Genomic DNA, 24,530 nt, shown 5'->3' on the forward strand with positions numbered 1-24,530 from the left:
CATCTAAATCTGGAATGCTGTTGTGTATTATTGGAATATAAATAAACCCCCCCCAAAAAAGGCTCAGGAAGGGGAAAATGATTGAACAGAATCTTAAAATAAAAAAATTATATATACATGAGAAAAGATATCCCCCTTCCTATCCCATTCTAAACACATGGCTAAAATAAAAATAATAACAAAACCCCCCCCCCCAAACAAAAAAAACCACCAAAAAAACCCAAACACAAAAACCCAACCAAACAAAAAAAAAACCAACTAAAAAAACCGCAAAAGAAAAACCCCAAACCCCCAGCAAACAAACAAACAAAATCAGGCTGAGAGATGGGGAAAAGTGGTTAGTTTCCAGATGTTTTCCTGCAGGACCAGCCTTCCCAAAGGCATCCAGATTTGCTCTAACGTTACAGTGGTGAGCTGCGACAGAAACCACCTTGCTGCCATGCAGCACCTTCTTTGGGATGGGGGAGCTGCCTGTCCCTGTGGCTGTGGGCTTCCCCTCCTGCCCGGGGTGTGGTGACACGTGAGGGGGTGTGTGGACTTGGACCCCTGCAGATAGCAGCACGGCCTTTAGCACCACCGCCTCTCGGGGCCCCACAAGGAAGAATAGACTGTTATCCTGGCAGGGCAACACTATCCGCGTTTTACAAGCAGGAAGGCTGAGGCGAAGGGTTTATTTTTGTGTGACTCATTCAGGATGGCCTGGGAGCCTGTGGCGGACATGGAAATTCAGTGCCTCGCAGAGCCCTGATCCTGTGTTGCCCCTCCCCAGCCCACAGAGCTCGTGGGTTGGCACAGTGTACCAGCCAGGGATGCTTTTCTCGCTGGAAATGTGCTGCTGGCATGTGTCTACTGTCTCCTGGGCAGTATGCAAGGTGTGGCTTTGTGGCAGAGGGATGTTGGGGGCTGCAGGTTTTAGGGAGAAACCCAACACTACCAGAAAGCATGGGGCAGAGAAACAAGCCCCATTTCAGGGGTCATGAACCTGGGCATGTGGATTTTGCTGTGCTGCTTCCTTGTGTCACTGCTCTGCTAGAATGCTTTCTTCGCTAGCTTTTCCTTTCTTTTTCCCTTCTCTCTCTCTTTTGGCCAGGATTTTAACATATATCACAGGCTGGTAGGCTAAGAGCCTGGGACTTCCCCTCACCACACTCAAAGTCTTTGATCTTTTGCTTTGGAGGTAACATCAAAAGAATGGCTGAGAAAGACAGCCAGTGCTGTGAAGTTCAACGTTCAAGTTAATAGCTTGACTGAAGGTTGTGCTGCATTGCTGGAGCCGGAGTAAACAGAGGCGGGTGCACACATTTCCCTGGAAATGGACCCTGGTGCTGCAGAAGGGCTTCATTTGCATTCACAATTAATCCAGGCCCTGCTGAAGGGCAGGCTTGGCATTTTATTTTGTTAGGTTTTTTCTTTAATTCCTCCTGCATGGGGATGGGAGTGGAATGGCTGGCTGGGGGCTGTTACTTGGTGGTACCAGCACTGGCAGTGGCCACATCCACGCTCTTGCAGCTCTGTCCTGCAGCTGTCTCACTTGGTCATTTCTGGGTTTTCTCCATTTTCAAAATGATTAAGCTGAAGTCTCTTGGCAAACAATTACCTTCCCCCTTCTTTTAATAACAATAAAAAAATTAAATCTCTAAACACTCCCTGCCCAAGCATACAGTGGATAGTATGGACTTCCCCAGATTTTTTTTTATTCCCTTCCCACTTCTGTTTGTAATGCTCCTGATGTGTGGGTGAATGGATGCTCTATTTTTCCATTGCCATTTTCTGCTGTTTTGGTGGCCACTATTCTCTGTGTATCTGGGGGAGTTGCTTTGATTTTTTTCGTCCCTTCTGTATGCACTTCAATAAGGTGGGGAATTTTGTATGATTTTGCACAATGGTGCACAGCCAAGCCCTTTTCTGCATGACTTGGGATATGAGGTACAGCACAGGATAGTCACAAGTAGTTACTAATTTGGCCTTGGTGGTAATCACATTGGAATCAGAGTTTCTAAGGGACAAACAACTGAAAACTCCAGCAACTTTGCTGAGCTTCTTGACATTTGAGGATGAATTGGCCTGATGTATTATATTTACAGGTTTAAAGCATCATTATGCAGGACTGATGGGATATGGGTTTGTCTACTGTGTATTTTGGTGTGTATGTATGTGGAATGATTGATTCCATAGTAAAGTAAAACCAAAGGACTCTGGTTTTTTTCAAACACATTTGTGTGAGAGAGATGTGCCATGGGTACCATCAGTCCCCAGACAAAGAAGTATTATTCTTCATCCTGGAACAAAATAGGGGACTCAGACAAGGAGAAAAGTTAATGGCCTTAATAAACTGAGAGAGGAGGTTTAAAATTACTTTAAGAGTAAAAGCACTCTTTGATATGACTCAAGTTTCTCTAAATTTGCTTATAAAATAAAAAAAGTGTAAGTCACTATATTATTTGCAAAGTTTTGACCCTTGGAACAGAACATCAGTGTGGATCTTAAGTCACTCAGCAGTGCAAGGGATAGGATTCACAAAGGAGCAAAGCCAGTCAGGCACCCAGGTCCTTATGGCTTCTTGGAAAAATCCTGACCTGAATACTTTGCCCTGTTGAGTGAATTAAATGCTCTGAAGTGTATGGGAGTTCAGACCATTTGTGCCCTCTCGAGGAAATGTGGAATGCTCGGGCGGGTAATGACCCCACTGGATGAGACCACAGGGCTCTTTCTACAGGGACACTGAGGCGTGTTAATTTTTGAGCCAATTATCATTCAGAAGCAATGGCAAAACATCCAGCTACACAGAATGACAGCCTGAAGCAGGTCTTGCAGGAGTTGCCACTCTTTTCCTGGACCAACGGAAGAGGTGGTAGATGATTGCATGTAGTTATTTTTCTTTCTCTGTTCTCCTACTCGTTAAAGAAATAATTCTCTCCATTTTTTTTTTTTTAAAGTGCAGCTTACTATTCTGACTAAACCCATACCCAGTCAGAGGAATTTTTCTACAGTACTTGGGCTATCCCTGATAACCCCCACTGGAAATCCTCCACATGAGGGATCACCCAGGGAATGGGGAGAGCAGGGCAGTTAGAATTCCCTCTGCCCTTCAGGTAACATCCTACAGACCAGTATGTTGCAAATCCCTGTGTTACTTGTGGGGGAGGCAGGGGCAGGAGGAAAGGAATAATAATTTTCAGTAGATTAGCGGCTGTTGTATCATCGCGCATCTCTTAATAAGCCTGATGTTACGTGTGAGAGGTAAGCTCCTTAGTGGGAGCAGGGTGCACTGTAATGACCTCTTGTGTGCAGGTCTGTCGAGATGAAAGTTCCCTCCTGAGGTTATCGGGTTGGCTGTGCAGCATGCAGAAACGCTGACTTCAACTTACTGTCCTGCGCAGGTGCTCTCCAGCCTATTAATGCTCTCAAAAATCTGTTTAGGAACCTGGTTTTTCTTCCTCTTGATTCCACCTAGGACAAATTTGACTTGGAAATAGAACAGAAATGCTGTGTCGTGATTTTTAAAATAAATAAATAAGCGATTGCTATGAAAGGGAGCTCATTGATCCTTACTCGCTTCGTTTATAATTACCCTCTTATGGAGTCATCCTACTTCATCTTTAAAAAACAAACCCACCTCTCACAACCCCACCAGACAGCTAACATGGCTTCTTGTGTCCCTCCCCGCCCCGCTCTCTTCAACCTCAAGTACTTATAAAATATAAGTGTCCACAATAAGATTATAAAATGTTGTAAGACTGGAGCCTTTGCTTTCCTGGCTGTTCAGTAAATACACTGTGTCTCTTGGATGTGCCCTGAGGCTCAGAAACCTGAGGCCTGCCCACATCGTGAGTTTTACTTTCCTCCTTGCAAAGTGCCTCTGGCTACTGGAGCTGTCGATGCAGCCCCTTCCCACCCCCCGCCCTGCTAAGAAAAAGCCTTTTTTTTTTATCCTTTTTTTTTTTTTTTAAGACGGCTGTACAGCTGTAACAAACCTCGAATAGCTACTGGGTTTTTTTATCAGTTGCAGGTAAGGCTGAAACTAAAATATTTATTTGGCACTTGTGGGTCCAGGGCACTTGGCAGAGGTGTATGAAGGCTCCGGTGTTGTCAGTTTGACTGTGGCTCTCCCTATGGGACCATGAGGGACTGATGTGTGCCCTGGTCCTTGTCCTGAGATTCTGTGGGGACCACCCTGTCCCCTTGGTGTGTGAGCTGCTGCCCGAGCTCCTGGGTTGGCCCTTGGCTTTCAGAGAGCATCCCATAGGGCATCCCATAGGTGACTGCTCCATTGCAGTGATTCCTGGGTGGTTTGGGGCTGGGCTGCCATCCCAGAGCGCTTCCTGAGGAATTCTACCCTCTCCTCCTGCACTGGCTTGCTGCAGCCCCAGCTGCAAAGGCACAGTGTGAGCTGGTGCCCAGCTTCCCAGGATTTAGCATCCCTGTGCTGACTCCAGGAGGGTGACTATGCATCCTGCATCCCTCTTCTGCTAGGAAGTGTGGGCTTTTGCAGGCATTTCCTCGCTAAGGGGGCTACCCCTCTCATCCCCTCTTCTGGGCAGCCCTACTCTCTGCATCCTCCCTCTCCATGGCTTATCAGGAATGTGCCCCATTCTGGGGAGAGCTCCCACAGGGAGAAGGGCATTTGCTAATTGTATCAGAGTGTGGGGTTGAAGCTATTCTGTGTTTAACTCTGTATGAACTTGATTTACCATCCTTGGAGGAGATTTTGCTCCCATTACAAAGTCAAATATGTCTTTCTGCTCAGCTTTGTGATTCCTTTATGTAGAAGTTGTTTTTCTTGTTTTCTGTTTGCCAAGTTATTTTAATTTTCTTTTGCATGTTAATATTGAGAGTGAACATACGTACATGAACAGGCTTCAAAAACACTCTGTGTTTCCAAACCTTGGTCCTTTAAATAAATAAATATAAAAGTTGCCTTGTGGACCAGCCAGTTCAAAATGCCTGCACTATATTTAGCAACAAGAGCAACATTTTCAGCTCTTTGCAGATTTATACGCTCAGGGCTGCTCTGATGACTCCTTTGTTTTAACTTTGGGGCTGTGGCATGAAAGTGTGACAAATGCAGATCTGGGAGGGCGGGCGTGTGGTGTCTGCGGGCTCCGCTCCCCGCGGCCATGAGTTGGGTGTTCGCAGCCGGATGGAGCAGCAAAGCAACCCTCACCTCTCCAAAACAAACCTCTTCCATAACCACAAGAATTTGGCACATGGGGCAGAGTCCCTCCAGGACATGAGCTATTGCAGAGCTGCTGGTGCCCTTCTCCCTGGGACAGAGGCCCCCTCCCAGCCAGTGTTTCTACAAAGATTGTTTTAAAATTTCAATTTTTTTTTTTCTGCTTCTCTTCCACCCACACTTGGAGAAGAAAAATGCAGGCTCATGCATGTTGTATTTTTCCTGTGCAGCAAAAAATCTTTTTTTTTTTTTCTCTTCCTATAGATACATGGAGCAGTGTATGATTTTGAGTTGCTGTTCTAAAAAAAAGTGGTTTTCTGTGTTTTTTTTTTTTTTTTGGTTTTGTTTTGGTTTTTTTTACAAGTTGTTAAAACTGAAAGGATTAGGTTGTGTTAGTGCATTGTGCTGTTTGACTTTTGTTTCAAGTGTTTTTAGGTCAGGGAGTGGATATGGCAATATAGATTTTTGACTGAGAAGAATTTACCTCTCTGAACAAGAAAACCCCCACTACTTCTAGTAGTATATTTTGTGCATCTTAAGTCTGCAAAGTATGCCTGTTCAACAAAAGTTGCTTACATTTGATGCACAGCCTGTTGTTACTTGAAAACTCAATGGAGGCTTGCCGCACTTTATTTGGATTTTACAGGAGTTGGACTTATTGGGGTGCCCTTTAAATCAGGGGAAAATAATGCATAATGGTATCAGTTTGTTTTAGCATCTTTTCTGTCTGCATCTCCTTTAAGAAAAAACATTTTATCTGTTTTTGAGGAAGAGTTTGTGTGGCTGATGAGTCAACTAAGGATATTTTTAAAATGCTTCATTTAAATACCATAAATGCATATTGCATTGTTTTGGTGGTGCTAGAGGAAACCAGAAAATAAATACATGGTGTGGCTGCCCAGGAACAAGAGGTGACAGCACAGATTTAGTGAATACTTCATTTGTTTAGTTTTGCTTTCATCCCAAATGATTCACTTAGTCCTCCACCTAAATATAATTCTTCCTTTTTAGCCAGGAGTCAGCTTTCCTGTGGCCAGATGGGATGTCTTTTCCATAGATATCTGAAGGCAAGCCTTCATCTTTTCCTCTTCTGATGGACAACTGAGACATCCAGCTTGTGTTTGGAAACAAAATGGGTGCAAGCACTCTTGCAGTCCCCATGGACTAGCACCGTCAGAGAAGCAAAAAGGAGTATTATTGACAGGGAAAACAACTGGTGCTGAACGTTTCTTTCCTAACTCTCTAGGAGGGATTTGGAAAGAGCCGTAATCCTGGGCTAGGAGTAATTTGTTACAGCAAGATGATACTTGAGTGGCAGGAGGATTCTGGCTGAGGGTTTTATTCAGAGGAGTAGCTGGTCTCACAGAAGGTCAGTCTGATACAAATCCTACCCCAGCCCACAAGTTTTGTTTCTCAGCCAGCACAATTAACTGAGGGGACTCTCTTTTTTTACATCTTTCAAAGTCATCTCCACACATCTGAGCTAAAAGATTATGGCAAGAAATGTGGACCAGGATATGATGCAGTGGAAAGTTGGGTTTGTGGTTTTTTGTTTGTTTGTTTGTTTTGGTTTTGGTTGAATTTTTTGTTTGTTTGTGTAGTTTGTTTTTTTGTTTTTTCCCAAGGCAGGCTTTCTGAAAAACAGAATAACCTCAACAGCAACCTTCCCAGTTACTCCTAGGAGGTCAGAATATTGCTGGTTCCAGTCTTATCTCTAGTACTCTTTCCTTAAGGTTACATTTTTGAGTTAACTTTTTTTTTTTTTGAATAGACAAAACTTACCACCCCTAGGGAAAGAGAATTTTGCAAGTTCTTGGTTTTCATGAGGGCCTGAAACCCTTGGAGCCATCTATTCTGCAGTTACCTCTTGTTGCACTGAAGGCCCAATCACACATGGAAACCACAAGGGAGGCGACAGGAAATTTGGTATGAAATTTGCTGGGTTTACTATAGAGTGGCTCCCAGCAGTTCACCCAGAATTGCTACATCGACAGGAATTTTTGTGGTAGTGATTAGAGTCATGAGTTTCACTTACCCAAGAGTGGGAGAAAATACAACTCTTTCAGTAAAACTCTGTTAGGCCACATTACAGTAACAAGCAAACTGCTAAATTCTCCTGTAGCACCTTTATCCAGGGATCCCACCCACCTGTAGCACTCATTCACAGGTACTTCACAAGACCTGAGATGAGGATTTGGATCAAAGTGAAGAAACACCCCTCTGCCCCCCTTGTGAGTGTGGTGAGGCACTTGCACAGGTTGCCCAGAGAAGCTGTGGATGCCCATCCCTGGAAGTGTTCAAGGCCAAGGTGGGTGGGCCTTGGAGCAACCTGGTCTAGTGGAAAGTGTCCCTGCCCATAGTAGGGGGGTTGGAACAAGATGATCTTCGAGGTCCCTTCCAACACAAATCATTCTGTGATTCTGTGATGGATCCAGGACAGAGTTGCATAAGTTGCTCTTCACGTTTGGCTTTTCTTCCTTCGTGCACATATGTGCAGTGGAAGGTGGTACCAGTTCAGCAGTCATTCAGCATCCTGGTCATGTAGACATGACTTTCCTGGTGGGCATCACTACCAGGGTACTGAAGAAGTCTAGTTGATTCTTCCCATAATTAGGAAACATGTAACTTCTGTTTCAAACTCCACATGGTGGAGGCAAGGGAAAGATGGGAAAGGGTTTGGAGGACCTCTTTTACTCCTTTACACCAGCGTGCCGTCCTGTGCTACAGATCCATGTGGTGCAGTGAGAGGGGAGCAGGACAGGGCAGACATGTTCTGCAATATTAAAGCAGAACCAGGCTGGATGACCACTGAGCACTGTTATTTTGATGGGTGTTTTGTTTGTTTGGTTTGGTTTTGTTTTGTTTTTCCTTAGGAAAAAAAACCCTAAAAGGTAGTTTCAAAACCCAAAGTTAAAGCCCCTTCTTTACAAATGGACTTATGCTCTTACCAGAGTGGCAAAGTTTTAAAGGAGGCAAGGTTCTCCTGGAGCAGCCCTTCTGTTACAATGGAGGTAGTTCAGTGCCATGATCTGTCTCTAACATGCTGTCAGATATCTTTACTGTCTTTATTTAATGGGGAGGAAAGGAATTATATTTTATAGACCATAAAATGCATTCTTGGACTTCATGCAAACACTGGTTACCAGTTGTTCTTTCACTCTCTGGGAGATTGCCAGGATGAGAAATTAAATGTGTGTCTGTACATCAAATTGTTTGGTGAGTCTTGGAGGCTGGTTTAACTTCATTGAGTCTAAGCTAGATGTATCTACAGAAAGACTTCCTTGAGATTTCATGACTGTACCATTCTTTATCTAATGGAAACTCTATGCTTGAGTGCAGCAGAATAGGTTGCAAAGAAAATCTGGAAAAAGCTTAAAGATGAAGTTAGTTTTTTTTCTGGCTTTAAGTAAGTAGGTTGTTCACTTGTTCCTCAACTGAAATTATGCTTTTATTTGTGCGTGTTTTTTTGGAACAGCACTTTGTAGGCATCCAGATAGTCCTCAGCCAGCCTGCTGATTTGTAGAGGGAGGACTTGTGGGGTCTTTCAGATTAAATGTGAAAAAAGTAATGGTGCTTTCCCAAGCTCCACCCAAGATTGAGAAATACTGCATGCAGTTATTTTGCAGAGATACCATGAGAACTGCAGAAAGTAATGCTGTACTTTTATGTCACATGAACATTCTTCCTCTTGTAAAGCTAAAAAAATTATTTTAAATTCCTACAGTAGCTGATTAGCTGTTACTTTGCTTCTTCATGCTTGGTGTCAGTATCCTAGAATTAACTGTAGCCTACCAACTTTGCCTTCATTAGAAGCAAAAAACTTGTTTTACTTTGCTATTTCAGTACAACTGATGGCAAGAATGCTTTTCATCCATGTCAGAATGAGCAAATAATTATCTGAATTTGCTTGAACTTTCATAGGCAATAATTTTTAAGGAAGCTTCTGGCTATTCTCTTTAACTCTTTCCCTGAGCAGCCTCCTCTACACCCTTATCACTGTGTACAGAAAACCTGTGTATGTAGAGGTGATGTGTGGCAATAGTAATGGGATATAGCTGTTATACTGCATATCGTCTGGGATGCGGGAGAAGGGCTGTGCACACTGTGAGGGCACAGAGCCTGCGGATTAGGTCAGGAGAAAGCAACGGATCTGGTGCTTCTGGGATGTTCCCCCATCTCTAGTTGGTCTGACTGCTCACCCAGGAGGGAACTGCAGGTGATGATGTGCCAGTGGGGCTCAAACTGTTGATTTGTGCCTTATTCCACCCCAAAATGGGCATACTTTTTGCCCATTGCCTTAGGTTGCTCTGTGCCTTCAGTGAAGCAGTTCCAGATTCCCTGGGTTTCTGCTTTCAGGCATCCCTCCTTGGAGATAATCTTGAACTGTTTAATTGCTAACACATTTCAGTAACTTTCAGCCCGTGAACTTGACATCTCCTTTTTTCTGCCCTACCAGTGTGACAAAGGCACAGGCAAACTATTGAAATGGGCAACACATTCCTTTTGTCAGGAACCCTTGTGTATTACTGGAAAGGAAGGAGACGAGTTCACTCGAATTATCAATAATGGGGAAATTCAAGGCACTACAAGTGTCTTGTTCAGGAGCATATCAAAAGATAATTTGGCTGATACTAGTTCTGGTGATTAAAGGACATTTTAAATTGGGAAGAGAACTTAATGCCCTATGTGCATGTGTCTGTGCAGGTTCATCAGTTCCTGGGTTTTGTTCCACTTTTCTCCTATTTATGTATTTTATTTAATAATTTATTTTTGCGGTGTTGCAGTTGTTTTAAAGGATGATGTTAGTCAAAAAATAAAGTGGTAATAAATATATATGTGCTAAATACTTCCGGGTTTTACAGTGCTGTGCTTTAATTTCTTGAGTGCTGTGGGGAAGTCTTTTGTGAGGAAAGGATCAGTCTCCTTGAAATCAGCCTCATTGCTTTCATTTTGAGCAACTCCCCTGTGCCTCATCATCGTGCATTACATATTCTGTAGAAGGGCTGAACATCATGGGTGGTGTCTATTACTTCTCGTACAAAAAATTACAGACATTGCAGATCTGAAAGAAATAGGAGACCCTTTTAAAGTTCCGTCGGCAACTCCTTCAGATATTTAAAATAAATCCCTAGGATTTTTGCTCTCACATGGTACACCTCTGCAAACAAGGTGATAACTGAAGACCAAAAATAAGGGGTTGAGTTAAATTAAACAACAGAGCAGAAACTGAGGGTCTACATTTAAATTTTCAGAGGCTTAAGTGGGAACACTAGTAGGTTACAGGCCTTTCTTTGTAGGTACGAACATGGGTATCCTCTTGCAGCTATTTTTCTTGTCCACAGACAGCAGTTATGGTCTTGTTAAGTCCTGTCTTTCTTCCTATTGGCTTCCCTGTAAATATCAGCCCTCCCCTCGGCATTGTGGTCTCCTGTGTTGCTACTGGATTATCTCTGGTTCAAGTTTGTCTAGATGCTCCCTCCCAGAATTACTGCTAACTAAATACCAGAGAAATTCCTGAGCTTCAAGTTGAAGTCCAGGTGTGTACTTCCATGTGATTCTGCAGTGCTGGCCAAGGGAGAGACTAACAGCAAAACTAGGATTGGGAATGTTTGTATTTGAGATCCAGGGAGAAAGCACAGACTCTGAAGGTGGAGGTGTGGTCCCATGGCTAGGGGAGATACTGGAGGCCCATGGCATGCAGTTGATTCCAGGAGTCCTGCTCCTAGTTTCAGTTCCTGGGAGCTAATAAGCGCCAACTGCAGGAAACCTGAGCTGGAAAGTGTTGTGTAGCTTTCCCTCTGTTAAAAATATGGCTTTTTTTTTTTCTTGTTGCGTTTATGTATTTATATGCTGTAGAACATCACTTTGAGGGCATTCTAGCGGTGAAAACAATAGCGTGACAAGGGGAAAGGTCCGGGTTGGACACTGGTGCAGGAAACACCTGTGAGCTCAGTGCCATCCTTTCCATCGTGGCCTCGCGGCTGCAAGCTCAGCCTCGGCATGCGGAGCAGCTGCTGACCCTGAGTGGGTTTCCACCAAACTCCTGTAGCCTGGATATGAAGTTTAGCTGCTTTTGACCAACTCTGCTGTGAAATCTTGGGAAAGATGTTTGTTTGCCTAGCCGGTGCTCAGGAAGGTGACTGCTTTGGGTGGTGTTTGGGGGGAGTGGGCATGCAGAACTGCTCCTGGTGGGTCTGTGCTTTGCAGAACCCCTGGTTGTGGATGGGAGGTGTGGATGTGATGTATGGAGGATAGGGAGGTTTTTGGATTTTTAGTTCCCTTTTACGGAGAAAAATCTGGGCCATTCAAATCATTTGCTTTTTCCCTTGTGCTGACAATTTAACAGCCTTTTTAAAAGCTTTGGTTTCTCTCAAGTATGCTCACCCCATACTTGTTTTAATTCTTGTGTGGAGGCCTGGAGCTTAACAATTATTTTGCTTAAGCTCTCTGAGACTTGCCATAAAACTTTTTTTTTTTTTTTAAACACACACATGCTAATGATCCCCATCAGATCATATTGTTAAATAGGGAATAAAATACTTGCACCAGGATGACATTATTTTAAAAAAATGTTAAAAGCAGGCCAGCAGAACCCATTTCAACAGTTTGGCTCTGAAATAATTTGCACAGATTTGTTAGAGTTGATTTGTTGAAAAGTTCAATGTTTGTACAGGCAAGACCTAATTTCCACACTGAGACACAAGAAGCAGGAGAGGAGTAAGTGGGTGTCCAGCATTTGCAAGAGCAGGATGGTGGGAACTTCCCTCCCTCCTACCCTTCTCCCCTGGTGCAGGAATGTAAAAGCAGTGTCAGAAGGCTGAGAAAGTCAGCTTTGGATTTTTGTGGACTCCTTGCAAATCAGAGGAACCGTCTGGCTCAAATCTGCATTTAGGGCCAAGAGAAAAGGATTTCCTGCTATTTAGTTGCTTGAGGAAGGAAAGGATTTACCTCTCCGCTGTAACAGGACTTTAATTTTTCTCCTTTTTAATAAGAATATTGTAACGTAAGACTACAGTAGTAAACCTGTGAAAGCAATCACGTCTCTTCCCCCTCTTCCCTCACGCTCCCCAACTCCCCCCCTGCCCAAGCATCCTCCTGTTGCAGCTCCCAGCCCCAGCAATGGCTTGGCATCTCCCTGGACTGTGAAAGAGAGAGTTGGGGAAGGGGGGGGCGGCTGCTGCGACATCGCTCCCTCGGACGGCTGCTGCGCTCAGCCCGCCATCTGGATCCAGTTAGCTCTCTCGGCAGTAGGGCTGAGTCTCATTTCCTCCAACCAGTAATGTTATATAGGCAGTGATCCTGTTCTGCCCTAACATAATTGAAAATTATGTGTATTGTAGACTTGCAGCGCTGAAATGTAGACTTGTAAAAATCTGTGGCTCAGGTAGCCTGTGGAGATTGAATTTGGCACACAATGAAGCTTTTATGTAAAGTAAGAATTATAAGCCACCACATCAATATTGTGTTACAGGCATGACAATTCTTGGATGAGGAGGCCTTGAGTCAGGCTCGTCACCTTAAACAATGCTAATATTTCATACTTTATCAACTGGACTGGCATTTTGAAGCCAGCAAATTTAACTTTTTTTTCTTTTGCAAACATCCCACCATTGAAGCTGTGGGTTTCCTAACTTGACACAGGCATTGGCTGTGGGCTCTGACCCCCTCTGCTTATCTGACAGACAGAACTTTTTGCCCTTGGCGGGACTGGGATGCTGCTCTGGATCCGGGCCACTTAGTAGAGCTCATGGAAGTTGCTTTGTCAATCCCTTGTGTGTTACTACTTTCCCTTGGGTGTGGTTATTTGCTTTTATTTTGTCTCCCACTGGTGTATTATCCACTGGTGGAAATGGAAGCTGTCCAGGTCTGTGCTTGTGTGCAAAACTGAGCCCTCTGGGTTTGGACCATTTTCTGCTGGACTTCATGTGCATGAAGAACTGTTTGTGCTTTAGCCTTTGCACTGTAAGACTTCTTGGATCCTCTTTGGCAAGGGTGGGTAAGAGAATGACTTTACTGAGAATCCAGACTAAGGGTTTTAAAAGGAGAAAAAGTGTAACAATAAGATCTTCTGAAACCTTAGGTCAGCCTGGTGTGGGAGCTGAAAGTACATGCTGAAACTGTGGGCTCTTGTGGGATGAAGGTGGAGTGGGAGCAACCGTACCTTCTTGCTCTGTTTCTTCTAATGGAATTTATTGCTAGTAAAAGCCAGCAGAACTGACAGTCCTGAAAGCTTTGTAATCCCTGCAATAATTACTGACTGGATGGGGTCTGATGTGAGCTTGCCCCTGCTGCTTGTCAAGACCTCTGTCTGCCCTTGGGGCAGTCTCAGAGAAGCTCACGTGTTTCTTGGCTTGTGTTTTAGGGTAGCTGCTGATCTGAGCTCCTTGTGGATTGTCATGGTTGATATTCCAGGGTTGCTTGTGACCATGGAATGGTCATGGACAAATTAAGGTGGTTCATTTATTTTGGTGGGTAATGGCTTTGACCATTTCCTGAAATGCCACTGTTCTTGTAAGGGCTTCAGCTGTGGCAGCAGTAACTTTTCACTCTCCGGAATGGTTATGGACTTTGAAGCAGTTGTGTACCATGCAGCACACATCCTGTGAGGACGTTTTCCTTGGAAGAAGGGAAAAATACTTCACTTATTGACTGAAGAACCTGCGGAAACCAGTAGAAGCTGCGACCTATCAGGACCGTTTCTGCAAATTTGTGTGCCCGTCTACGTGTTGGTGTTTCAATTGCTGTCCAAGAAAACTGACAAACTTCTGAAAATGCAGCAGTTAGCTTATTTAAGAGTGCCATCCGCAAATCTGAAACATATCACATTTCCACTCAAGTTAAAAAGCTCTCAGTTGGCTTAGGTTTTGGGTCCATTTTCTGTGCACTCGGGCTGGATTTTTATGCATTTTTTTTAAACCACAAAGGGTTAGAAAGTTGCTATAACATCATCTCAACTTTAAAATTTATGTTGTGGTCACATATATTGAGGAACAGGGATTTGACGCAAGTGATCAAGTATCTGGAGGCTTACAGTCGAGTCGTAAGAGTTAGAAATGTCGCTTATGGGTAGACTACTTCTGGTTTGTTTGGGTTTTATTTCTTGTTTTTAAGAAGTGCTGAAACATTCTGGTCCACATTGCACAAATCCCAAATGTGAAGATGAATAAAAACAAGACTTCTTGGAACTTGAGGAACTCGTATGGGGCACAAATCCAGAGTATGGGTTTGTTTATTTGCATTCCAGTAGCTCAGAAAACTCAAGCCCTCCAAGCGATGGGAATTGGTAATACATCCTCCTGCTGACTCCTGCTTTTTGGGCAACTCAGTGCCCAGAGTCTTGCAGCAAACAGACCTTCCATGTGAGCAAATGTTTTGCATATATGAGCAAATGTGATAGGGATGTGCTGAAAGCATGGAACCAGATCTCCTTCCTTCCTTCATGGAGATTTAGATACAACTTCCATTTTTTTGCCTGGGGTGGCAGGGAGTTGTTTGTGTGTGGTGGTTCTTCAAGATTACTCTTACTTACAAAATAAAAAAAAAATGGGTAAACATAACTAGATATTTTCTAGGAATAGATCTGTCAGGTCAACCAGAGTCTAGTGATAACCAGGAGCTTCTGCAGTGGCGTGATCTATGCGTACATCTGCTTTTCTTAGTTCTGGGAGGGGGCTGAAGGTATGTGGCTGTACACATTTCTTCCAGCATGATACAGGGCTTTTAGAGGTCATGTATTAACCTGTGTGCCTAATTGGGACTGCGCAACACCATGCAGAGAGAAAAGCTTGGGCTGAAATTGCATTTAGATGTACAGTGCAGAAGTCTGTTTGGGCTGACTGGCTTCTCTGTGGGCCTGCTCTTATTCTCTTGTTTGGAGTCAAGCACTTCTGGTGCAGTGATCTGGGTACCAGCTTGAGACTTCACCTGTGTGGTGGAAGCCTTGAGCTCTGCTGTGCGATCCGGCTGAGGTGCAGTGGCTCCTCCAGTGAGATACAGCAAGAGGACGTGCTTGAGAGCAGAGGTTTTAGCCAGTACTTGATGCTGGTTAAATCTGTGGGAACATTCTGCTCCTTTTTGAAGAGTAGCTAAGCTTTTCTTGCTTTCAAATCGACACCCCCTTATGCTGCAGCCCTGCTGCCTGCGTGTATTTGGCCTGTGTGCCGATGGCTGTGACATAAAGAAGTTGTGGCTGTCCCTGAGCTCTTGGCCATCACAGCTGGGTCTGAGCACACCAGGCTGTACTCTTACCTTGGAATCAGCAACGGGAGAGCTATTAAGTTTGGCCTTGTCATTAAGTTACCCTGTGCAAGCCCCTTAAGGGTTGTCTGACAGATGATATAGAAGAAGAAAATAATCCACAGTGACTTCCAAAAACAGTGAGAAGTAGAGAAAATAGGTGCCAAGACCCAGAGGTGCTGAGTCATTTTGGGGTAGACCTCTACCTTTGAGGCTCATACAACACAGGGAAGCTTGAGCAGTTGACATGGTGCCTTTGTTGAAAGAAGGCTGACAGATGACCCATTCAGTAATAAGATCATATTCTTAACCCATGATATGTGTTTTCCCTCTTCTGAGACTGATATCCACCTTCCTTTCCTTTGTCCCATCCTCTTCATGGTTATGCTATTTTCTTTCTGTGTGGGTTTTATTGATTTGCTACAATTAGTAAAATCAATGTAATAATGTGTTTGCAATTTGGTATTTTTTTTTCTTATTCCTGAACTGTATAGCAGTGGTATGAATTGTTAGTTCTGCACAGATTTTGTCTTCACAAACATGTAAAGTTGTCTTAATTTTTGTTTCAGTTCCTTGCATAAGTTTTAATTTATACTTTTTTATTCATGTTACCTAAGATTTGTTATTTTTTTTGCCTTTATTTTCTGAACTCATTTTTCTTTCCCCATTTCTGTTTCCTCCATCCAGTATCTGCAGATGAAATGGCCACTGCTTGATGTTCAGGCAGGGAGCCTTCAGAGTAGACAAGCCCTCAAGGATGCTAGGTCTCCATCTCCAGCACACATTGTTGTAAGTAAACACAGAAAGATGTTCTTCCTTTGTTTGAAAAAAAAAAAAAAAAGGCATTTGACATTAATGACATTGGTTGTCATCAGTTTTTTTTCACACAGACCAAAGGAGAAATACCTCAAAAAAAACAAAATCCCTAATGAGTCCATGGTAAAAGGAGGGAATACATTTATTATTGTGAAATTATCATCCATGTGCCTTGCAGGAGAGCAGGGAGTCAAAAATGCTCTAAATTTGCAGAATTGCTTGGTGGCAGTGAAGTCCAATCAGGCTGGTTTACACATCTGACAGTATTGAACTGAAGAAAGTGAAGAGACAGTCTGGAAAGCATTAGAAAAATCAAAACCAAGCCTGTTCTATGACCTTCACTGAAAGAAATCTTTTCTTATTGCAAAATCTTGAATGAAGGTTTGTGAGAGTCGGTCAGCATTTTACCTGGGTGAAGGCTCAACAGAGCCACGTTCAACAAAGCATGTGTCCCTTTGTGTTGTGATGACTTCTCATTTAGTATAAAATGTGTTATCAAATGTTTACTACTACTTCCAAAATATAAAAATCTCTTTATACTGAGCATAACTTTTTAAAATAGCTTTATTTATTAAGTTTTAACAAAATTTTCAATTCTTGGTTATTTTTTCTTGTGCTTCTATTGTAAAAACAATGTTGAGTTTGTAATGTTTGGTACAAATTTACATGAGAGTGGTTTTATTTTACTTTCTAAATTAGCATCCACAGATGGAACTTTTTTGTTTTTATGGTGATATGCAAGAGAGGTGATATGCAATGACCCATTCTCACCTATATCCAGTGTCAGTGCCATCTCAGCTCTGACAGTTCGTCTGGGAAATTTATCTCTGGGGAAGATGGCATATAGTGGGTTAGAATATTTCTTCTGAAATAATTAATCATCGAGTTTTACATGATTTTTTTTCTACTTTTTTTGTAACCACTGGATGATAAAGTGAATTCCAGGAAAAGAAACGTTAGTTGTTCTTTATCTTTTGCTCTACAGTCTAAAGCTGACATAGCTAGTAGATTATCCAAGACACACACTGGTTTTGTTAGAAATCTCAAATCATACTAAACATTTTTGAGGAGCTTCTTTTTTCATTGTTATCTCTTTAAATTGAGGATTGTTAGCCCTTTGGTACAAGTGTCATAGTTCTTTATTTAAAAAGAAAAAAAAAGGGATTCCTGTCTTTTAGAATTCACAGCTTCTAAACCATCCCTCAATCCGTCAGAGAGCAATCAGAACAGGACTGCTCTTTGCCCAGTTGGTATCTAGTGCTGGCTGCTTCACTTTTTCAGAATGATTTTCCTTTTCCTTCCCTGGGCTGTCACTGGAGAAAGAGATCAGAGAAAAGATGTGTGGCTGGTTATTCAGAAATCTACAGTCATCAAAACCTGCTAAATCTTATTCTTAATAAGAAATGAACTATAGTCACTTTCTTACTTTAATTTTCTTTTATTTTTAACTGCTGTGCTAGAGGACTGACACAGGACATAGAAACGTTCCTGGGGCTCTGGAGCTGGTGTGGTGCAGTGGTGTCAGGCTCGTAGGAGGTGATGGAGAGGGAGCAGGAGGTTTCTCCTGGCTAGTTGCAGCCTGGGAGGGCAGGCTGAGTTTGGTTGGGATCACCTGACTTCCTACTGCTGAGCATCCACTGTCCCAAAGCCTCTTGCCATTCAGGAGAACAGCCTTTAAAAACCAAAGCAGCTTATCCTACAGGGGGAAGTTGGTTGGGATTGTGGCCTCCCCCCCAGCCCTCTCCATCCCTTCCACCCAGGTGTGGGCAAGGGGGAGACAAGTGGTCAACACAAATATACAAAAAAAGGGTTCAAAAAATCAAAAAACATTTTGGAAAATGAAGCGAAATCTGCTTCCAGGGAGACTGAGGTTGATCTGCTTTGTATTTTGACCATTTATGGGGTTCTTATGGGTCTCTTTAAAAGCTGTTTCACTCTGCTATTCAATAAAAAGCATATTTACCATAGCAACCACTTAGGCCATGAGGAACATATACTACCTCCGAGATGGAGGCCACCTTCTGAAAGAGCCACAGCTGGCATTTGTAATGTGATCTTTTGTGCTACTTATAATGTTGGAGGGAGAGGAGGCGGAGGAGGGAGCCAGGGGAGAGCAGTGGGTTTTTTGGGGGGGGGGTGGAGGTTCTGCACGGTTTAATGTTTATTTCTAGCAGCAAACTGTTTTGCCTTGTTCTGTTAAAATATATAAATAAGGGGCAGCTTTTTCCACCCTTTTTCTTGGCATCCACCCCAGGCCACATTAATTTTGTGGAGTGAAAATGGTCTTGTTTTTTGGTAAATAAAGTTAGAGCGGGTAATGGCATTCGGGGGAGATGAAGTGGCTGCAGATGCCAGTTGGCCTAGGATGTGTCAGGCATCTCTGGTGTCCCTGTTGCTGCTGCTGTGCCTGCCTACAGCACCTGGGACCTGGCTGCTCTTGCACAAGGCTCTACACCCATTTCTGCATTTGTGAAAACGCAATTAATCTTTTTATGGAACAATGAGAGATGTTTCATGGGCATGCTGATGTTTCTGTGCAAGTATAATGTGGAGGAATAGAAACTGGTTCTCTACCCTCATTACTGTGTTTTGTCTACCCATCAAGTGTACCTGTGCCAGTTTTTCATCTTTAAATCAGTTGGACTTCCTTGAAGATCTGTAGGGAAATGCTAACATCTGCAAAGCACTTCTTGTATTTCCCCTATATGTGAAATCGGGATTTGAGGCTAATCTTTATAGCTGGATTACAAAGGGAGGAAAGGAGAGTGTGGGGGCTTGGGGTTTTTTTTAATTTTTGTTTGTTTCCCCCCCTCCCTTTTTTCTTTTTTCTCTCCTTTTCTCTCTCTCTTTTTTCTCTCTTTTTTCTTTATTTTTCCCTCCTACCTCTTCCCCTTTTTTCCCCCCCTTTTTAACTCACTTGCTTCTCAGAACTAGGCTGTGACAACCACGAGCTCCATGTCAGGGCTGCAGCGTTTATGCCCAGCTCTGATGAAACTCCTCTGAGTAGTTAAGCTTAATGACTCAGGGCTGCATAACATGACCATCTATAATGTCTTAAGTAAAATCTGTACTATTTGTCAGCCATCCTCCTTTCAGATTTGTTTAAGAACATTAAGTTAAGACTACAAAAATTGAAGCAAAAGACCAGCATGAATAATTTGGCTGAATTGCTGCCTCCAGTGCTGAGGGCTGGGTTAATACTGCTTTTTCATGGTGCTTGAGAGAGTCTCCAAGGCCCATAATGAGAAACAGAATATTAAACTGAAATTATGTTCAGTATGTCTTGAGGAAGGTACAGCATGAGGCTCCATTTAAGACCAATGTATTTATTTGCATTTAGGTGCTTCACTGGTCTGGTAAGACTCTTGCATCTTGCTCTGGCGCAGTGATGCTGCTTATCTGTGTCTAAAGGTGAAAGAAAACTGGGGGGAAAATTGTTTTAACAGTATGCTATTAAGCTTGCTAGGTGAAAATTTTGAATGCAACCTGCAGATAGTACTAATATGAGGCTGGGATTTTTTTAAAGTTTTTAAGTGTTTTAAGAGGGTTATTTCCCTTCTTTTTTCTGACTTTTGATTTCACTGAAGGTGTTAAAGCTTTGTAATTTTAGCAGGAAGTTTTGGGTGTAAAGCATACCCCAGCTGGGTGCTTCCAAGCTACTCTAAGGGGGTAGAGTGCTACTTGTCCTGAAATCCCACATTCAGTGTGCACCTGATCTGATCCGCATGTGTGCTGCCACCATGGTGATAAGGATGAGAGATGGGTGCCCTAGGAGTAGAAGTCTCATATGAATATTTTCTGTTGCAGTGTGGACAGGCAAGTGAAAATGAACATGGTATGTCTGTTCAAGGATCTCTGAAATCTGCTCACTGCAGCAATCAAACTCCTTTAAAACCATTTTTATCTCTGTGCATTCCTACAACCATAAGGAGAAAACCAGTGCTGTTCTTCCCTGTCCTCTGCAAAGTAAACAGTGACTTGACCATACCCTGTCTTGGGCAAGAGTGTGGGGTGATTGACCAGTCCAGGGATCCTGCCTCCTGCAGGCTGTACAAAGGCTTGCTTTTAGCCTCCTTTGCACCAGATAAAAACATTGAGAACTCGAAATGATGGTGTATTGGTACAATAAATTTCTTATAAAACAGTTAAAAGGTTTAAAAACTTTCCGCATTTTGAAGTAAATGTAAATGTTACCTTGGGGTAACAGGACTTCCAGTACTTTTTGGCCTGGGTTTTCTAATATGTAATGAACGCAGTCATATCGTAGACGGAATCCCCAGGAACAAAGATACAGTGTGCAGTAGTGTATCTAATTTTTTTCTTTTTTTTTTTTCTTAAGAAAGTAAAAATGTGTTTTCAAAATATATAACAAGCAAAACTGAAGGCAAAACCATCTGTCGGCCATTTTGAATTGCATGGACAGCGAGCATCTGGGACTGCTTGATGGTTTGGAGAGATAAGGAGTTTTTTCCCAGAGTGGCTGAAGTTGAAGCTGCACGGTCTGCCCTGCCTGGTCCCGGATTTCTTTATTTTATGTGGTTTATACTTGTGCACTTTGGGGGGAAAAAAAAAGGCAAATATCTACAAGTAATAGCTAGGTTTTTTCTTAGCTAGATTTTAAAATACACCTACAGTGTCACAGAAGTGACCATGGGCCAGAAGTGGGGTGTCTCTAGATGTATGTGTGGTCCTGTATGCATAGAACCATCTGCAAGTGTAATCTTGTAACTTCCACTCACAGTGGCCCAAGAAAGCTTTTAAAGCTCTTGCTTTGTTTGTCTTTAATGTTCTGCTGTACAGAGGCTGCTCTTCCTCTGCAGTAACCTCTTGAGATGTTCTTGGATTCCAGACCATGTGTGCCCATGACAGGACATCGTCTTCCCTCCCTTCCTAGAGATTTGCAGGGTGATAAAGAACATGGTGATGATATGAGGGAAAGGACTTGGGTGGGCATCATTCATGTCAGTGCCTGGTATTGAGAGGGACACGTGTGGGAAGGAGGAGAGGGCTGTGCATCTGAGCTGTACCCAATCAGTCTCTGGTGGCTGGTAGGTCACACCTTGGTGCATGGACCCAATATGCAGATCCCTGAGACTTACACTGCAGAAATACCCATGCAGACCTAATTGGAAAGCTCCTTTAGTGACTCTCTCCTTTTTAAATGCTCTATACTTTATTTGGCTAATTACTCTGGCAGTTGCAAAGTAAACAAAATGTTTCATTAATACATACCCAAAAGTGCACATACATCTTGTCCTGAGTTTTTGGAGCTGCATGGAATTAAACCACAGAACAAATTAAACTTGCTGAGAATTTTGTGGCTAAATCTTTCACCACTAATTCCTTTTGATTTTTTTTTTTTGGTTGAAAAGGGTTGTGTTCAAAGAAGTCTGTGTACAAACCAGAATGTTTAGGGCTAAGTATAGAATTCACCTACCGGCAGCCCAATAAAATTATTTTGGATGAAATCCTATAACACACACTCTTTATATGCAGTACCCATTATATATGAATGGAAGCCTAGTGCTCGGTTTGTGTAGAGCACAGGAGAAAGGGAGGCTCCTTAAAAGTAATTCACTTGGCAATTCAGTATGTTTGCAAAATAGTTCAGACTTTAGGGGACTACTTCGTGTCCTTGTGTTTACTCTGTGACACAATGTCCGTCCTCTACAGACCTTGTTTCAGTACTGGAGGTAACTCCTCTGCTCTAATGCTGAGACTGGGGGAAATGCATAGGCTTGTACCTCTTACTGTGAAGTGAGCAGGAATTTAATGCTTCTGCAAACATCAGTCAGCACTAAAGCACCTTCAGAAGACACCTTGGGGCTGGATTGGCAGCTGGGATGAATTGTCACGCTTGGTTGTAGTCAGGAGATCTGTGAGTAGCTCCAAGAACTCTGAAGTGTTTGGATGCTGGGATATTTCAACTGTGAATAAATGCTCTAAAATGTATAGTACTGCCAACCCAATTGTTCTAGGATCATGAGTCAGACCTCAAAAGATCATGAGGATTTGTGCGGGGGGAGGAGGGGGTTGTGTGTTGGTTTTGTTTGTTTTCTGTTTCTTAAATAATGCATTTTTGTATTCTCTTTATTTGTTCTGTTTCCTGAGCCTGCAGGGTATACTCTGCTTATTCTCAAACTTTTCTCTACAGCAGTTCAGGAGCTTGCTGTGTGCTGTAAGCGGAGGTTCTTTCCCTAAACACTTGACTTCAAGGCTACCCCACCTTGAAAAATAGCAAGTATTGCTAGGCTGGCTATAAAGCTGTTGGAAGTAGCAACCCTAAGCATTGCTCCAGGAGAAGGCAGCTGAGTTAGGGGTGTTAGGATATGTTCAGCACAATATGTTGAACATCCATTTCTTGTGAATCACCTGGCTTGACTTTGGGAGAGACTAGTCCTTGGTGCTGACAAAGGCTCATGAGTACAGGGGTGGGATACCTTGTGATGGCTGCAGAGCTCCCAGGCAGGACCAGGCTCCCTTGACATTACTGGGGACAGCTCAGCAGGTCCTCCTGAAGCAGCAGGTTTATAGCCCAGGATATTGCAGTGAATCAGCCTCAGTCTTGATTTCCTGAAGGGGCTGTGCGGTCTTGCACCTGAGATTTGGCATTTTTGTTTGTCATAGCACACCATAGACATACAGCATACCTGTATGTCTCTGACATACCTGAGTACTGAAACTCTCTGGGTAAAGGGGAAGCAAGACAAAATCTTGCTTATCAGAGATCCTTAAGAAAACTGTAACTGTGCTGCCTTCAGTGTGGTTGGAAGTGCATCTACTGCAGGATTCCTCGTTGTATCTTTTGTTTATAAAATCCTCCCTATGTCCTGAATGTGACAAAAATATGATCCCTAAATTATCTCCCCTTTTGACTAGCTAGTCTGGAATACAATAATACAGAGAGCAACACTTTAAGGTAGAAACGTACACTAGGAAGGTGGTTTAGGAGAGTATTTCAGCACAGAGGAGTGCGAGTTGCATTTTGGATTCAGTCACATGGTAGTTCATGTTTTGCTGGAGCATGTGTGTTAAATGAACTTCTGGGGACTTGTGTGGACCTAAAATTAAATATCGACGAGCAGTCAGCTCTCCCGCAGAAGAGCGGATGTGCCAAGAGGAACGGAGAGAATACAGACAGTCCGTCCCCAAAGCCCTGGGCGGGTTCAAGGACTGCAGCAGCAACAGCTCGGCCTTGGCAGCAGGCAAAGAGCCGCAGCAGCGCCGGTGATGCTGGAGAGCCAGATGGGTGAGCCTGTCAGATCAAAGATGATGTGTACCGAGGGTGGCAGACTTGGCAGGGCCGCTCATTGCAGGTCCTCCTCCCCGCGCACCCTGTCTGCAGCTGAAGTTTGTGGCTGGATTCAATCTGGAGCTTAGAGAAGTAGGTATTGAATAATGCAGCCTCATCTGGAACCAGAGCCTGCGCTGACTGGAGCAGGAGCAGCCATCATGGGTAGAGCAGAAGATTTAATGGGTCTAATATGGCCCTGGCACCATTTTTTCCCAAATTTCTAGAACCAGAGTCTTTCCTTTCCAATACAGCTTTGGGCCAGTTGAGGCAGAATGTGAAAGCCCAAATATGCAGTCAAAGTAGCTGTCTCAGAATAACTATTCCCCATTATCTCTCCATGCGGCCACTCTTATTCAGCAGTAAGAGGTCCTTTGTGTGGTTTAGCTTAATCCGCTTTGGAAACGGATTAAGCTAAATCTCACAAAGAAACTCTTAGTGCTGAATAACAGTGTCCACACGAGAGATAATTCGAAATAGTTATTCTGCATTTTTCAATTCACACTTGAGCACAAAAACTTTCCCCAGCAGATGAGTCCACTTGACTAGGAACCGCCTATTTTCTGTCTAAACAAGGTCTGTGTACTGTCCAGGTGCTGTAGTAAAGTAAATAGCATGTATTTATCATTAAAAAGAAAAGAAGAAAGCTGGCATTGCTGGGCTCAGGACCATTTCTTTGCCAAGTTGCTCAAGCCCAGGATTATTGCTTTTCTCACCAGTTTGTGTGGTTTGGGATTAGGTTATTCATGGGATACTTTACTTTCTGGACTATATAGATATCTCTCCTCTCTCCTATGGAAGAAACTGGAGCTGCCTTAGAAGCTGTTGCATAAAGAGAAGGAAGGATGCTTTCTCCTCTGCCCTCTGCAGACCTGTTTGGCAAAGGGAAGACCCATTTTGGAAAGCCTTTGGGGAGTTAGAGATGTTACAAACAACAAGGATTGATGCCTTCATACAACAGTCTCCCACCCCTAATCTCTCCCCAAACAATGTTCTGTGCCTATTTTCACAAAA

General features: G+C 43.2%; 1 protein-coding gene across 1 annotated transcript in view; it reads left to right on the forward strand.

Moving 5' to 3' along the window:
• The first annotated feature begins 531 nt into the window (after window positions 1-531).
• Window positions 532-24,530, forward strand: part of TCF7L2 (transcription factor 7 like 2) — a 128,881-nt gene continuing 104,882 nt past the window's right edge. Inside the window, exons 1-2 of the mRNA XM_027647871.1 lie at window positions 532-680; window positions 16,097-16,198. Coding sequence (XP_027503672.1) covers window positions 16,106-16,198 — 93 coding nt within the window. The 5' untranslated portion in view covers window positions 532-680; window positions 16,097-16,105. The remainder of the gene's footprint in view (window positions 681-16,096; window positions 16,199-24,530) is intronic.

This window comes from Corapipo altera, unplaced genomic scaffold (assembly GCF_003945725.1).
Source record: "Corapipo altera isolate COAL_440 unplaced genomic scaffold, ASM394572v1 56, whole genome shotgun sequence".
Classification (NCBI taxonomy): Eukaryota; Metazoa; Chordata; class Aves; order Passeriformes; family Pipridae; genus Corapipo; species Corapipo altera.